The sequence below is a fragment of the Lissotriton vulgaris genome, unplaced genomic scaffold (assembly GCF_964263255.1).
Source record: "Lissotriton vulgaris unplaced genomic scaffold, aLisVul1.2 SCAFFOLD_1765, whole genome shotgun sequence".
In the NCBI taxonomy this organism is placed as follows: Eukaryota; Metazoa; Chordata; class Amphibia; order Caudata; family Salamandridae; genus Lissotriton; species Lissotriton vulgaris.
In genome coordinates, this window is record NW_028243646.1 from 371773 (window position 1) to 389003 (window position 17231).

General features: G+C 46.2%; 1 protein-coding gene across 1 annotated transcript in view; it reads right to left on the bottom strand.

The window, feature by feature from the left end:
• The window catches only part of LOC147668273 (voltage-gated delayed rectifier potassium channel KCNH4-like), a 95610-nt gene that overhangs the window by 24142 nt on the left and 54237 nt on the right, over nucleotides 1-17231 (bottom strand). The window contains exon 5 of the mRNA XM_086948645.1: nucleotides 9334-9583. Coding sequence (XP_086804771.1) covers nucleotides 9334-9583 — 250 coding nt within the window. The remainder of the gene's footprint in view (nucleotides 1-9333; nucleotides 9584-17231) is intronic.

Sequence of the window (17231 nt, forward strand, 5' to 3'; positions counted from 1 at the left end):
GCCGGCCAAACCGACATGCACAGTTTACAGTGCCCATCACTCCTCCTCCCTGCCTGGTCCTGTTGCGTCATAGACTCCATGGCCCAGTCAGTCATCGGGAATTAAAATGATAATATTGTTTTATTATCATTTTATTTTCCGCTGACTGAATCTGACCAGTGGGGCGATGCTCTCACGCCATTACGGAGGAGCCGCAACTGACTGTATGATTATATCATACGGGTGATTTGTAAAGCACTGTACCTCTCCCTCAAGTTGCCTCAAAGTGCTGAGGAAAGCATGGTATTAAAAAGAGACATCATTTATCTAAGGAGGGCACAGGACAGAGGGAATGAGAAAGAAACCTTGAGCTAGTGCACCCAGGACAGCTAGTCTTCGGTATCCAGCTCGTATGAAGGTAAGAAGGAAGGGAGCGATTAAGGGGGGAGAGGGAGTCAAATTTTAGAGGAGAGACCGACTGTGAGAGGAATCTTGGTGTGAGAGAGTTGGCCGAGTGGTCCTGATGAGATTAACAGGACTGAGGCCTCTGAGAGCAGTAGTGATGCTCTCAGTGTGTCAGTCGCTCCCATGCTTCCTTCATACCACATTCCTCTGTCTTAGTCTACATTAGACACTCATGCCCTTTTTCTCTTAAAGTTTATCTTCGAGCACAGCTCTTTCCTCTCCAGCAGGGTCTTTTCACTCCCCCTTGTATGTACTTCCACGCATCTCCTTCAATTCATCACCCCAAACACACAACACACTCTTACCAGGAAGCACTGCCCTTTCCTTTACTTACACCTTGCCAATATTTTGACAACTGTGTACCGCCTTCACACACATCAGCACAGATTCACAATTGCACCTGGGCTATACGTGGCCATTGGGGATGTCTGTAGAGAGGCCAAGGATTGGATGATCATGTATTGTGAACGCCTTTTTGACTCATTGAACACGGCCTTCGGCCTCATCTTAAGACCCCTCAATCGTGGTCCATTATATACACCTGAAAGTGACCCGGTTCAAATTATGCACTTTACCAGAGCAAAATAATACACAATGTAAATACCGAAACGCAGCTCCAAGAAATATTAGACACTCTTAGGGAATGAAAGAGTAACTGAAACATGTGAAATAAAAACAGAAAATAAAACGGTAGCTTTGATTACGTTTATGTGTTTTGCATTCATTGTTCAGAATTCGAGCATTGACTTTTTCCGTAAAATTAAGGACATGAATATAGGGTCTGATAAGGACCCGTATTTAAGTTGCTTTTAACAACTTACCCCACTTATAGCACTGGATACGATTAATGTTCTCTACTCATGCCCCTGCTATATCAAATATCTAAATTAAGATTTAAAAAAAAATCTGAGCATGTTTCACTTTTGTCACTTAAAGAAAAATCCGCAAAAAGTCAATTTGCTGTTTTTTGTTTGTTTTATGTATTTGGTAACCCTATAGAGCCTCACCAGCACATCGAATTTGTGCTTTAGGGACAGTTCGGATTTAGCGCAGCAATGCTACAAAAAGGCATTTCTCACAAATGGAATGGATCAAGGGATTCAATCACAACATTGATCCATATCTCACTTTCCCATCATTTATTTCTGCTTCTAAGAGGAGATTAACAGTTAAACGCTTCTGCAATCCCCTATAATGCGCTATCTCAGCTAGACAGCATCCTAAGCAGCATGAGAGAGCTGGTTTCATGCTAGAAATTGATTCTCCCCAAGCAGGTCAGCAGCTTCCTAGAAGAGCAAGAAACATGGAAACCGCTCTTGCTTTCCAGCACTCATATTTTGAAAAGAGGATCTTACTCATTAATGTTTAAAGAGAGAGAAGTAACCGAGGGTCCCATTAGGATGGCGGGCGGATCGCCACCTCCTGTATGGCGGTGGCGATCCGCCCGCCTAACATTTCCCCCGCCATATTACGATGGCGGTGGGGACCCAGGCTGACAGAAAGACTGTCCGCCAGTTTTCCGCAGGAAGGCAATGCGCCAGATTGCCTACCAGACGGAAAAGGCCTGCAATATGTTGGCGGTGCCTGCTATGATGTTGGCGGTCTCATGCCTTACCATGGCGGAGACTCCACCATGGGGAGGCACGGGGGTTGGGTGGGTGGGTGGGTGGCTGCACTTGGGTGGTAGCCATGGTACCCCCGTCATTTGCATTCACAAGGTGGCAGGCACCTTGCAGTGCCTGTCACATTGTGCATGCAAATGCACAACATGCCTTGTTAACATTGTGGCGGGTGCTGAATACAGCACCGCCCGCTACAATAGTAAATATACAGGATGCGACCGTCATGGTGGCGGTCGCATCCTAATAGGCATAGCGGGACCGCCACACCTCTTGCGGTCGGTCCCGTTTACTGTTACGGTGGGGGTCGGCCATTGTCCGCCTGCCATCGTAATGGGCCCCCAAGTCATGCTAACTCGAATTTTTGAGATGTTGAGTCAGCCCAAGGATGTATATTTTACGCCTCAGACCCATGACCCATTTTCAGGGTAAACAATGATTGCCATTTACATTTATTGTGTTATACATTGATCTCTTGTTGCTATCCTGTAAATATGGACCAGGCCTGAACACCTAAAGATTTAATGAAATGAGCATAGAAAGGAAAAATACACTAAATATAAATCAGCATTTATGTCAAGGGCCCCATAACTTGAGGAGTCTTCAGTGAAGAGAGTTACCAATCTTCACTCCAGAAAATGTCATCAATTTCCTGTGAAGTCAGACTCCAGGGATAAAATTCCAGCTGTTATTCAACTCCATTGGGGTCTTTAGTGATCTTCAAAAGTCACTGAAAATTGAAGAGGTTGAGATTTTCACAGCAGGATAAAGCTGGGAGGGTCAATCAATGCACAAAGAGGATAGACCAGATGGAGAAGTTCTTTTTTTTTTAAAGCAAAAAAAGGGCCTCATGATATTAGGCGAGTTCCTGCTGTCATTTAAGATAGTCCTAGTGTGATTGGCTGTACCCGCTTACAGTAACTGGTCCCGGCGAGGGGAACACTTCCTGGTCCCTTTTGCTGAAGGTTCTACGATGGGACATCTGGCCGCGTGGAATGGAAAGTAGGTGGCCCATCAGACAGTGATTCCCACACTGCCACTAAGTGGCTGCGGGCAGCTCTGAGAGGCAGCAGATAAAACCGTTCCTTGCAGCCGGATGTCTCATGGACAAGAGGGTGCAGGGAGTCCCTTAGGTGGTGCAAAACTGGCTGAGCTGAAGTCAGGAATCTTCACCCATCCTTGCGAAGGGTGACCGTGCCGACTTTGCCAGACCACAAATGGGCACACGGAGGGCGGACCCATAAATGTACATTAATATTTTTCTAAAAGCGTGCATGGTTACTTCCCCCCCCCCCCCCCCCCCGATGAAATACATTTCTTCAATGTTCATAATAAATCTATTTACGATTCACTTGACCTGATAGCTTTAAGATAGACATTGGTCGCATACCAATTCCATACATTTCCGGTAGGCTGAATCCAGCTCAGGAACAGACACTTAGCCCAGGAGCCATGAGGATCATTAGCTACCACGGAAGAGCATCTTTAAAAGCAAAGATGTCCGAAGGAAGGGTCTCTGCTTTTGTAGCCCAATGCACTTTTTGTAACACTTGGTAAATGTACAGATGTGCCAAGGAAAATACTTGTTTATTGCCGTTTGGACAGCACAGATAATCTTCTTAGGTTTTCTAGAAACAAATTTCGATGTTCAGCACCAAATTGGGGAAATAATGGTAGTGTTTAACAAGGAATATAACATGTATCTCAATCTATTTTAAAGTACGCTCATTGTTAAACGACTTATCTTTTAAAGAAAAGAATAAGGATTTGTGTAAACTGTGGGAAAGATGAGGGTGGGTGGGCACATCAGGTACAGATGCCATAAGTCCTATGAGTTTTAGAGGATGGTTGGGTGGGGGGTGGTTGACCTTGGCATCATATCCGGAATACACCTCCTGCGAAATGAATTCTGGACATTAGTATGCCTGATTTAAGAAGTTTAGAAATTAGTTATCAACTGCAAGACTATTCCAAGTGGTCCTGTCGCTGTCTGAGACTCCTTTGGGTCACATTTCCGCTTTTAAGAGCATGAGTTGAATTTTTCTTGCTTGTATAAGTGGCAGTTAGTTCACAGCTCTTTCTGAAGCCTCAGCGAGACTCTGCTTGCGTAAGGTTGGTAAATAAGTAAACATGTCCCTGCTCCGCTCAGCATCCATTTTTGCTTCTCCCAGCAATACCTCGTGCACTTAGAGGGACGGATCTGCTCTTTGGTCCCTGAGGCGAAACCTGATGGAGCAAGCACCTTGGGAGCAAACTTGAGCGTCACTGTGGTGTGGAAGATTTAATGGAAATTGCATTTCTTACATTAGGGCATTTACGAAGACTCCGCGACATGGCCTTTGTTAACAACCCTGACTCCAGAAATGCAGTGCCTAATACCTAGCCGTGAGGTGTGACTGTACCAGCCAATTAAGCTGGTTCGCCTCTCCTGCGGATATCTATATGATGAAAGAGCAAAGGACATACCAGTTTTGAGGCAAAGCCCAGCAACTACTCGGCAGCTTGATGTATTATAAACGGGGTTCCAGGAAGAGGACTCAGACGATGGAGCACAGCCATGATAATTTTCGCTCTCAAATTATATGAATTAAAGTAATGGCCAGAATTGAGTTGGTGTTGTACAACATAATGGTTAATAATAGGAACGTACTTTGAGATCAAGGATTTGGTGCACTGGTGGGGACCAGCCACTTTCAGGTATGCCAATTAACCCCATACCACGATTATCATGTGCTTTTTGAACTACACTTTGGGGTCTGGAACTTCTAGACCAGGACATATATTTTTCCATGGGGCGGTATGTGGAAACCCTAGTTCATCCCAGTGACTGTAAGCAAGAGGGAGGTACTTAATCGATGCAAGCCTACGGACTGCACTTGCTGGAATAACTGCAACCGACAGTTCAATCACCAGAAGGGTTTAGAATGTTAACCGCACCTGTCGGCGTGACGAGGACAACCAGGCCAAATGTACTTCAACCAAAAAAGCCACTGGCTTAAAAGCTAGAACTGAAGATGTATACCACATTCTCAACCCTGTAAACACACAGCTGAAATTGAGGGACAGCATAACTATTTGATGCTCGACTTCTTCTTACCTCCTAGATTGGGCAAAGAGTAGGAATCCCACATCCAAAAACTGTGCCTCCCAGACTTTGATATTGGTAATTTTCCAGTAGCATTGCTATTAAGGTTTGCAATCTTCTTGGTCTTGAAAACCTCTATATCCCTTCCGCAGGAGAGCGAGCAGCATGCCTTTGACTATGGTTTTTACCTTCATCTCTGCCCGAATATGCTGCTTCAGGTACCCCTCCCTAACTCCACTTCCGCTTCAGCCTTATCTAGATGTTTTGAGCCACTCATTATCAGCCTGTAAAGCCCTTCCATTTCCTTCCATCTCAAAAGTTTTATTACACCTAGTCGGGCTAAGCAAAGTTTACACCATCCAACTACAAATTACTCATTTATGGCTGAATTCTTCCTCCAGAGGTGACAGTCGTAGCGAATTTGCTACTATAGTGTTGATTGCAAAAGGTTAAAAGGAGCTTGCACTATCATATGCTGGGCAAGGTCATACCAGTGCAACAGTTTAGGTAAAAAGGCTGTTTGTCCATGTAAACTCATCACCTTCTTTTCATAATTATCACAATCCACGACAACTATATCTCCACCTTTATCGGCATACTTCAGAACCAATATTTCTGTTATTCTTCAAACTATAAATGATGCTTCTTTACTTTCTAGTTGAAGACATTTTTCTACAGGAGTTTTAACTCATTTTACGAAGAGATCAATACTTTAGTTTAGAATGGGAGGTATAAATGTCAGCTTCTTTTTTTAGGTCGAGCCTGGACAGCACATGCGCTGCTCTCCAAGGCATGCTGTATTTGAGTACGGACTTGAAGCTCACCCACTCTCCGCCCATATTTGTCATTGGCTTGTGTCATTGTCCTTCGTAAATGCTGGCTTCTGATTCGTTAATAGGCGTGTTAGTCCCTCCTTAGTACTGCCTTGTCTCAAGTTGTAACCTCCCATAAGGACTGGCCTTTTTACTTCTGTTGTTACACAGTATGTCTTATTTAGTCTGTAAGCACTATTTTCTTTCAAGAGTTTTTCCTACTGCAGGTACGACATGCTTTCCTGCAACATTCAGCGTGCCATCCGCGCTTTCACTTTCCAAGCAGCTCGGGACAATAGCAGCCACTTCTTTAAAATTAAATAGGTCTCGCATTTACAAGAATTTGAGCTATTGGCATTGTAAAGGACAATGCCTTTTATCCACATCGATGCTGATGACGGAACCGCTCCGTCATCAGCCGCGGTGGAGCTGTGCTGATGACGGAGCAGTTCCGTCATGGCCCGCCCGACGCGCCTGCACGGCACGTTCTATTGAGCGGGCGGGGCCATGACGGAACTGCTCCGTCATCAGCACAGCTCACCCAAGGCTGGTGACGGAGCGGTTCCGTCACCAGCGTGTGAGCGCCGCGCGGCCCCCCTGCCCCCTTAGCGCTGCGGCGGAATAGCCGCCGCCACAGCGAAGAAGTTAATTATGTCTTAATCATCAAAACAGATAAATGAAAGGCAATGTCATTTACAATGCCAATAGCTTACACACTCGCAAATGGGAGAACTATTGCAATGCAAATGCTTGCTTTTTTTACTTTGTATTCAGATTCTGCAGAGATTTGTAAATAGTTCTTCTGTTGGTCAAAAGAAGTTCTATCAGTCTTCTGTCTCAAAGAGAGCAGAATCTGGAAACAGAGATTGCTCCTCTTTGTAAAATTGTTTCCTTCACAGCAAGGAAACAATTTTTGTATCTATATATAGTTTTATGTATTTTTTTTTTATTTAAAAGGCTGTCTTTTATCACTGTTGTCCTCCGTAGGATTATTTCTTTCCCTTTCTTTTGTCCTGGAGCTGGTAACTAAGAAACCTGACGTCATGTGTTTTCTTTAGTTTCAATCACTGAACTACACAAATATGAAGGTTCTTTTCCAATATTTGTTGTTGAGATATTTCCTTTGCTTCAGAACTTCTTGTTTGTGACGCCAGATGACCTCATTACTCTATTTGGATTTTCCATTCTGTACAAATCTCTGTCCAGTTATAGACTTGTTCTTTCTTCAATGTCCAATGGCGTCTGAAGGGTGCCCCCAAATATCCTGTACTCCATCTAGGAATGTTCTTCATTCCATAACTTCCCTTCCGCCAGCCTCAGCTATGTGTGCCTGGTCGTACCAACTGGGTGACAGGCGCTGCGGGATAGCATGTGCTGGCGTTTCATCTGCCATATAAAACATGTTCTAGGTTCCTTTTGTTCCAAAAGATCTTTTGTCTTCTCAAGACGTCATCTCAAGGGGGCAGAACATCTTGGATGGAACCTCATTGGCTCGCATACATTGATGTGCGCTCATACATGGCTGTGCACATTTGCTGAACAATAGCATGGTGGGATGTGTGTTGTGGTGTGTTGTGTAGTGGTGGTTGCACATGTGTGATGGAGTGGGATAGCTTCCTCAGGTGTGTGTGTGTGGGATGCATGACGTTACAACGCATACTTTTACCACGCATGCCTTTACAACGCGGTATTTACAACGAATACTTTTACAACGCATAGTGCTTTGGGGTGCTGGATAGTGAATAGTTTAATTTACTATTCCAACTCCAGTCCCGTGGACACTAGGGAAGGTGTTGGATAGTAAATTAAACTTATTCCCTATCCTAGAGCGCCCCCCAGCGCAACGTGTTGTAATGGTTGTCGTTGTAAATACCGCGTTGTAAACGCACTGCGTTGTAAAAGTTGCGTCGTAAAGGATGTTTCCCGTGTGTGTGTTTTTAGTTAACTTCACTCCATTGCCGTTCTTGGTCATTTTGTACTTAACACACATTAGTGGAAACTATCTTTGTGATTTCCGTTTCTTCTACCACACGACACAACATGAGGCACACTGAGGCCATGTGCTCTTTCCCCAGTAGTACCACTGATGTCACATGACATTTTGTCTCTCCTTTTGCACCCTTGCTCAAAGATCTGTTCCCTGGTGTGACACCCGTGATGGCCTGGTCCATTCCGGACAAAACAGTCATATGGTGGAAATATAAGAACCAACAACACTTTGCTGATTGGCACATGTGGAGAAGTGTGGCTCAGGGGTTAGAGGCGGCAGACCTGGAGCTTGAGTTCGGCCCGGGACCAGGGTTCAATTCCCCGCCTCGGTGGGTCTTGGGCTCAAAAATTCCACGGACTCGTTAATTCTCGCTCCGGTGCCTTCTCGACTCACGGGTTCACACTCTGCGACTCTGGGCAATAGCTTGCTTAATCTCCACAACGGCCCCTCGCGGTGGGATGCCTGGCTTTCACCTTGTGGATACCCTGCCAGGGTATCTCACAGGGGAATACCAGGACGGGTTCCCTAAGCAAGCGCTGAGATGCCCCAGGGTAAGTCGTGCGCTATATAAGTCTCATTCATTTCATTTCACATGTGGCCAATTTATAATGTAGAAAGCATAACTATAGCTCCCAGACTGCAAAACATTGATGGCTACAAAAGTCTGGTGTATCCGTATGCCTCACACACAACATGAAGATCACTTGACCTCCCTGGGCCTATTTGATAATTGGCCCCAACCCCGCCCTGCCCGTGCTTGATACAGCAGCTGCTCATACGTTCCTGATTCGTCTTGGAGGCCATCTTCATCAGTATCTTCATCAGTAGGAACGGTGACGTCATTCTCCCAGTCATCAATAACCCTTTCCCGGACAACAACTAGACAGACGCCCCACTGCAGAACTGGAAACGTGGAGTCATTTTCTCGGTGTGGTTATTGTGTCTGTGTATATGTGGAGGAGGAGGGGGGGGGGGCGGCATGCAGATGGGGCGCTGCTGTGGACCCCGACTCTGGCAGAGAAATCACACCTCCCACCTATACACCAGAGTTGGACATCCGCCATGAGCAATGGTTTCCATCACCTGAAGGTTCACGGTGTGATAGTCACTGTTTGCTGGGTGGCCATGGGCGGAGTGCCGTCACCGTGTGTTACTGTTACAGGTGTGCAAGTGGCCTGAAGAAGCCGTGCTTCCAGCCCTGCTCAATAAATAAACAGTTGCATTCTGGGAGTTGTAGTACTGGTTCCCTTCGGTTAACCAAACTGAATTAAAGTGTTTAGATCAATGGTGTCTTGATGACTTGGAATTACATAAAATGTTATGCTCCACAGCCAGGGTGGAAGAGGTGTTCACAACCAGGGAAATCACACGCTGTTCACTTACCGAGGATGGCGAGCACCATGTTGTCCTTCAGCACCTCCAGGGAGCCCGAGCAGACGAAGTAGTTGGCCTGCAGGGCGTCCCCCTGGCGCAGCAGGTACTCCCCGGGGGCACAGAAGGAGGTCTTGATATGCAGCGAGAGGGCCCGCAGGCACCCCCTGCTGGCCGACTCGAAGAGGGGCAGCTGCAGGATGTCCTTGTTCAGATGCATGGCGATGTCAGCCCGAAGCTCGTCCGGGAAGTCCCGCAGCAGCTGTGGGAAGCAGAGAGCACGACAGGTTAATGCATCGGAGGTGGGCGAACCAGACAATTCCAAGGGAGAGCCGAGCCAGGGGTCTAATGTTGAAGTACGGTCCAAATAAGCCTTACATGGGTATGTATGCATGAGAGGTGAGACACCCAGACAATTCCAAGCGAGAGCCGAGCCAGGAGCCTGTGGCCCTAAGAGCCGAAGCATAAATTGAGCCATGTAAATTATCAAACAAATGCCATTGCCATATACAATATATTAAAGATTCTTTACAATTACACACATTTTAAAACGTTTTGTTTCAATTTATTACATTAGTTTATAATAATGCAATAAGGGGCATTTATAAGAAGAAACTGTTTCTAAACATAAACTTAGAAATATTTAAGAACCCCTCTCCTTCCCAGGGCCCTGACGAGACTACCGGGGATGAACGAAGAGGTTGGCAGTTTGAGATGCGCGCTGTATGTATGGATGACTGTTAGAATGGGTACTACATTCACAGCAAGTGTGTAGTCCTTTAAAACACACAGACTGACCCGAAGCACTTCACGTGAACAGTTCATTGAAGTGAGGCAATAAGTAAACTTATTTGCCAAGGATCACCGGATTAGGTCATGGCAGAGCTAAGATTTCAGCTCATAATTGTGCAAGTCAGCCAGTGGATGAATATCCAATATTACCTCCAGTTTAACAAAGCTTTGGGTTTAATTGAATGTCCGTATGATTTATAGCACCAAATCACAGAAGAAAATTAATATTTGGAAAACAATAGAGCAATCCAGCATACTATATAACGATAAGAAATGAGGAAGTCAGGGCAGAGTCTGCATTATATTTGTAAGAAAATATCACTTGTCCCCCCTGCTTAAGCTCATTCAGCAGATGCCTGCAGCTCAATGGCGGCAATTAAGCAGAGACGAGGGACTTTTAATACAAGTTCAGCATTTAACTTGAATTGCAGTCGAAAAGCTCACAGTGCACATATGCCAGTGTGAAGTATAATTGTGAGCTGCAATTAAAAATGCTTTCCGTAACGCTGCAGTCCATGGGATGCTGGGCTTGGCTCGTAAATGGGTCACCAGTCCCATAGGAAAAGAACCAGACCAGAGCCAGGAATTCAGCCCAAGCCAGGCTCAAGTCTTTCTCGGCTCACCCACCTATATTATGTATAGTTGCCAGGACAATGTACAGATCACAGCTTGCTCCGTGACAGGAGCAAGTAGCTTTACTATTAAGGACCATATTTATCAGGGGAACATCCTTTTCAACGCAACTTTTACGACGCATGCCTTTATATCGCAAGTTTTACAACGCATGCTGGTACAACGCATTGCGCTGGGGGGCGCTCTAGGATAGGGAATAGATTTAATTTACTATCCAACACCTTCCCTACTATCCACGGGGACTGGAGTTGGAATAGTAAATTAAACTATTCACTATCCAGCACCCCTCAACACTATGCGTTGTAACAGCATGCGTTGTAAAACTTGCGATGTAAAGGCATGCGTAGTAAAAGCATGCGTTGTAATGTCATACAACCTATTTATCATAATGTTGCGCCACCCTTGCATCACACAACGGGGCGCCAGGGTGACACAATGCTAAAGTTAGCTTTATCAAGACACACAAGGCCACCTGTGTTAATCTAGATTAATATAGGGGAGCGCAAATGGCTGCCTTGCGTTCCTCTGCCCCAGGGAGGCGTTGCATGGGTAGAGTCTGGGTATTCCCACCCATGGACTTTGGCGCATTCCAAGATTTAGCGTTAGTGGTAGACCTGGGAATGCGTCAAAATGGTGCACCGCCTCAGTGGAGGCATAAGAAGGAGAAATATCTTTATTTCTCCTTGTTTTTTCCTTTTTCTATGTGTGTCGCAGAAGAGAAGACACCTCTCAGGATTGCTTTTGTGCAGGAAGGTATCCCTCCCTGCACAAAAGCAACCCTGCTTACAATGCAGGCACCCTTGCACCATGGTGAAAGGGTGCTTGCATTGGTGCTCGGCAGCCAAAAGTGCGGCAGCGCAAAGAAAGGACAGGAATGCACCATCTGAAGTTAAATATGGCGCATTCCTGCAGTTTCCCTTTCATGCAGCCCAGTAAGGTGGCTTGCTGTGTTGTGCTACGTGAAAGTACGATAAATATGCCTCTAAGACTACAGTGGGAAAAGGTACATTAAGGTACCAGTTGGGCAAGGCTTAACGGGCCGGGGTGAGCTACTTGAATTAGGGGAACTTCAGGACTTTGGTGAACGTGATTGAGTTTCTTTCCCTTCACGAATGAAAAAAAAGCAGTTTTTCTAATACCAAACTTAAAAAAATCTCCTTTTATCAAAGTGGAAGGAAGGAAAGGCTTGAATCCACCCACTGGGATTAGACTCTCATTTTGAGCTGGAATACAAATTCCACTTATCCAGTAGGATGGTTTATTTACGGGTTGGGGGAAAAATATTCATGGGCATCAAAATAAAAGTGGACCCATTAACAAGGCAGGTAGCCAAGAAAGTGGTATCAACAGAAAAAGGCCACCTGGCCATACACAGGCCTCACACACCTATCTGTCAGACCAGTCTATTGGTCAATCAATCAATACATTTGTAGAGCGTGCTACTCACCCGTGAGGGTCTCAAGGCGCTGAAGGGAGGGGGGGGTGCCGCTATTGCTCGAATAACCAGGTCTTGAGGTGTTTCCTGAAGGTGAGATGGTCCTGGGTCAGTCGTAGGTGTGCGGGGAGGGAGTTCCATGTCTTGGCTGCCAGGTAGGAGAACAATCATCCTCCGGTGGTGGTTCTGCGAATCCGTGGGAAAGTGGCGAGGCTGGCGGGTGGGGGTGAAGAACGAGAGGAGGTTGTTGTGGTATTCGGTGCCAATGTTGTGGAGCGCTTTGTGTGCGTGGGTGAGCAGCCTGAACGTGATCCTCTTGCTGACGGGGAGCCAGTGCAGGTTTCTCAGGTGGGCGGATATGTGGCTGTGGCGAGGGATGTCGAGGATGAGTCGTGCAGAGGTATTCTGTATGCACTGAAGACGTTTCTGAAGTTTGGCTGTGGTTCCTGCGTATAGGGCGTTCCCGTAGTCCAGTCGGCTGGTGACGAGGGCCTGGGTGACCGTCTTTCTGGTTTCGGTTGGGATCCACCTGAAGATCTTTCGGAGCATGCGCAGGGTGTTGAAATATGAGGACGAGACTGCGTTGACTTGCTTAGTCATCGTGAGGGAGGAGTCCAGGATGAATCCCAGGTTGCGCGCGTGGTCCGTGGGTGTCGGTGCGGTGCCCAGCATCGTGGGCCAGCAGGAGTCGTCCCAGGCGGATGGGGATTGTCCGAGGATGAGGACCTCCGTCTTGTCCGAGTTGAGCTTCAGGCGGCTGTGCTTCCTCCATTCTGCGACATCTTTCATTCCGTCCTGGAGGTTGGTTTTGGCGGTGAATGGGTCTTTGGTGAGGGAGAGTATCAGTTCGGTGTTGTCGGCGTAGCAGACGATGTTGATGTTGTGTTTGCGTGCGATGGTGGCGAGGGGGCTCATGTAGATATTGAAGAGGGTTGGGCTGAGTGAGGATCCTTGGGGTACGCCACAGATGATCTTGGTGGCCGCGGAGCGGAAGGGAGGGAGGTGGACTCTCTGGGTTCTGTCGGAGAGGAACAATGTGATCTAGTCCAGGGCCTTTCCTTGGATCCCAGTGTTGTAGAGGCGGCTTATTAGGGTGCGGTGGCAGACGGTATCAAAGGCTGCCGAGAGGTCGAGGAGGATGAGAGCAGCTGTCTCTCCGTTGTCCATCAGGGTCCTGATGTCATCGGTGGCTGCGATGAGGGCGGTCTCGGTGCTGTGGTTGGCTCGAAATCCGGACTGGGATGGGTTGAGCGAGTTGTTTGCTTCGAGGAATGCAGTCAGCTGTTTATTTACGGTCTTCTCGATGACTTTAGCCGGGAAGGGGAGAAGCGAGATGGGGCAGAAGTTCTTGAGGTCTTTGGGGTCCGCTGTGGGTTTCTTCAGAAGGGCGTTGATTTCTGCGTGTTTCCAGCTTTCAGGGAAGGTGGCTGACGTGAAGGAGCTGTTCATGATGTTCTGGAGGTGGGGTGCGATGATGGTGTCGGCTTTGTTGAAGATATGATGAGGGCATGGGTCGGAGGGGAAGCCAGAGTGGATGGTGTTCATGATGTGGGTGGTGTTTTCAGTGCTGATGGAGTCCATGCGCTGAGGGTGGTGGTGGGGGTTGTTGGTTTGGTGGCTGGAGGCGGAGTCTGTCGTGTATATCTGCGATCTTGCGGTGGAAGAATGTGGCGAGGGAGTAGCAGAGGTCTTGCGACGGTGTGATGTTGTTGTTGCTGGCGCTGGGGTTGGAGAGCTCTTTGACGATGCTAGAGAGTTCCTTGCTGTTGTGGGTGTTGTTGTCCAGCCGCTCTTTGAACGATGTCCTTTTGGTGGTCTCATCCTGATTGCTATATAGGCCAGCCCGCCCTGCTCAGAGATGACAATCTCTGTTGCTAATGATCTCAAATTCTGGCAAGGCCATCCTTCTGAGGACAGTAAATGAGCACCATTATACGTGGGGATAATTCCAACTGTTAGAAACAGCAGAAGTGCGGTATGAAGCACTACATAAAATCTATGACTCAGCAAATCAGCCAAATAATTTTTTTTCACTAGCTGGCTTGATGGTGTTCATCTATGAAAATATGTAAAAATGACAGTGGCATTATGATTATCCTGGTTTTTTTTTTTACCAACCTTCCTCCGATACTGTTTTTTTGTATAGGCGCATGCCTTTCCAACAGTACCGAATTTGTGCAGAAAGTAAGGAAATACTTTTTTTGAATAAGGTAGATTAGTTATTTCTAAACTGGCAAGTGCACTTTTGCACCAACAACTGAACCGACCGACCAGCATAAAAACCAATACACAATGTTTGCACTACCGAGTCTAAGCAAATGCTAATTGTGTGCTGATGAGTCTAAATATTTTTTTATTTTTCACTGGTATTGGAGTACCACTGCTGATGGGAAGTTTCTCAGCACTGATTCAAATGTATGCAATCTGATGCAGTTTTCTGGGGAAACCTGATCTTTTTTTATGGACAGGTGTCATGGGGTCAATTACCCAAACACCGTAGCAAAATATTGAAACACTGTAGGGGCATACTGTTGGAAATGACCACCTTTTGTGTGATGTTCCTCCCAGATGTTTTACCTTCACAATCCTATTTTATTTTTTGCAGAAACTGTTTTTATTGGCTTTAGAGCTCTGCACACTTTACTCCTGCTAGTGGCAAAGGACTTGTGCTCTCCCTTCCAAACATGGTGAAGCTGCGTTAAAGCTAATTGGCTAATTTAATTTTTAATAAGTCGCAAATATATGGTACTGTGTGACCCTGAGGTCTGTAAAATGAATGCTACAAGTGGGTTGCAGCACTCGTTGTGCCACCCACTAGATTAGCACGGCAAACATGTCTACATGCCTTGCACTGTGTGTGAGATGTGTTAAACTGCTATTTCGATCCAGCAAAATAAAGGTTTTTCCAGGCCTACACCTTCCTTTTTATTAATACTTACATGGCATCCTTAAATTAGGTCATAATAGCTCACAGGGCAGGACTCATGATATTTTAAAATAGGACATGTGCATTTTACATGTCATGGCAATGAAAAACCTCCAAAGTCGCTTTCAGTGAAACTAGGCTATCTATCCCATCAACTAACACTAATCTAGCTTATTACATTTAACAATGGCTGAATTCAGTTTGGGAACAGCTAGAGCGATACTTTTTCCAATGAGAACTTAAAATCTTCTTTAAAGGTAAAGTTGGATGTTAAAATATTATTTTGAAATGCCACTTTTAGAAGGCTAATATGTAATAAAAAAATGAATAACCCAAGCAATCTTGTGGGCTTGGGTAATAAAGTTAGAAAGGTCAAAGTGCCTACAAGGGATTCATTTAGAGCATGGATACTCACAAACCGAGGGCCGCACCGGCGGCGGTGGGATCATTGTGGGGTGAGGTTAGTCGGGGGGGGGGCGGGGGGGTAGGGTCAGCGGGGCTAAAGTAAAAAAATCAAACCTCTTTCACAACATTAGACAATGCGACAATGCTGTATTTCAAAGGCAGATGTAACTACAAAGAGCACATTTTGATAATTCATTTTTATTAGAAGACAATAGCAATCTTTTTTTTTTTTTTTTTAAATTTTTGAAAACCTTTATTGGTGCATCCAAAAAAGTACAAATAGTGGCCTACAACCCTCAGGCCGGCCACAAATACTGTTGAGCACAGGTACATACAATACGGTGACGCAATAGCACAACAATATCAAATAGCAAGCAGTCAGCGGTTACACTGTATATCACGTGCTATCGCACCTCAGGAGTAATGAAGGTTAATTTTAAAGTTTTTATAGCAGCTATTAATGTCCAACTATTCCGTATCAATAAAAATAAAATATAAACGAAAAGAAGAAACAGGGTTCATGCAGACGTGAGATAGCGGTATCGACCGAGGCATACACAGCCCAGCTATTCAAATGACAAACCCCACCAGGCGGCATGGCGGCCAGAATGTATGTAACAAGGATATTAGTCCCAAGGCCCTAACAGTTATTCACCGCCACCCGCCCGCCAGTAACATCGACACGAACCCAAGATAGAAGAAGGAAGAGATAAATTAAAAAGAAAAAACAAGGCACCATAGGAACAGAAAAGAAACGAAAAACCCATCCCTCAACCCCCACCCTACACGCATGCGAAGGCTACGGCCTACCCCCCCCCCCAGCAGCGCGTCTGTCGCCCCATAAACCCGAAATATAGAATGAGGAGCAAGAGAAAGAAAGAAAGAAAAAGATATAATATCACCTGAAATATAGGGAGCAAGAAAAGAGAAATCTAATCTAAAACTCCCACGAAATAACTAACCCCTGAGGAGGGCCATAGTTTCTGAGTCCCGGACTCCACTACCCGCACAAACCTACACCACATCAACTACGTCAAAGCGATTACAAAAGTCATTTCCACTGATGAGGAGGGATACCCAAGTAGAGCCCCTGCGTACATACGGATAGCGTCCCAACCCGAGTCCCCCCCCAGCCGATCAGCAACAAATTCAAGACCACCACCAGTAACAGTTGTCCCCGGACTCCCAGCCCTCAAAGACATCCATCTAATTAGGAAGGGACAGAAATCAGATACATCAATTGCAACCCGAAATAAAATAAACATGCCAAGTAATAGCAATTGCAGTCTGAAATAGGGGGTCACACAAATGTACCAACACCAATGTGTCGGCAAGTGTTCCAGTCCGGGTCACAGCCAGTCGATCAGGCAGAATCAGCGAAAGAGACCACTTCAGCCCTGGCCTGAGCGTTGGAACCCTCCCAAGCATGGGCGCCGCTGCGAGTGCACCGCAGGCAGAACAAAGGAGCAAGATGGCCGCTCTCGGTACAGAAGAAGCAGATGGAGAGGAAATGAGTGTTCCCAGTCACCGTCCATTACCATGTCCAAGATGACAAGCGCTTTTCCCACAGCAGAACTACACACACTCCAGCATTGTAGAAAAGGCCATGGCAGCACTTGCAGAGGCAAAGTCTCAGTTGTCGGAGTGAAAGGAGACTTTGTAGCTACAGCTTCATCAATAAGGGAACACTCAGCACAGTAGCCAGGGTCAAAACGTTCC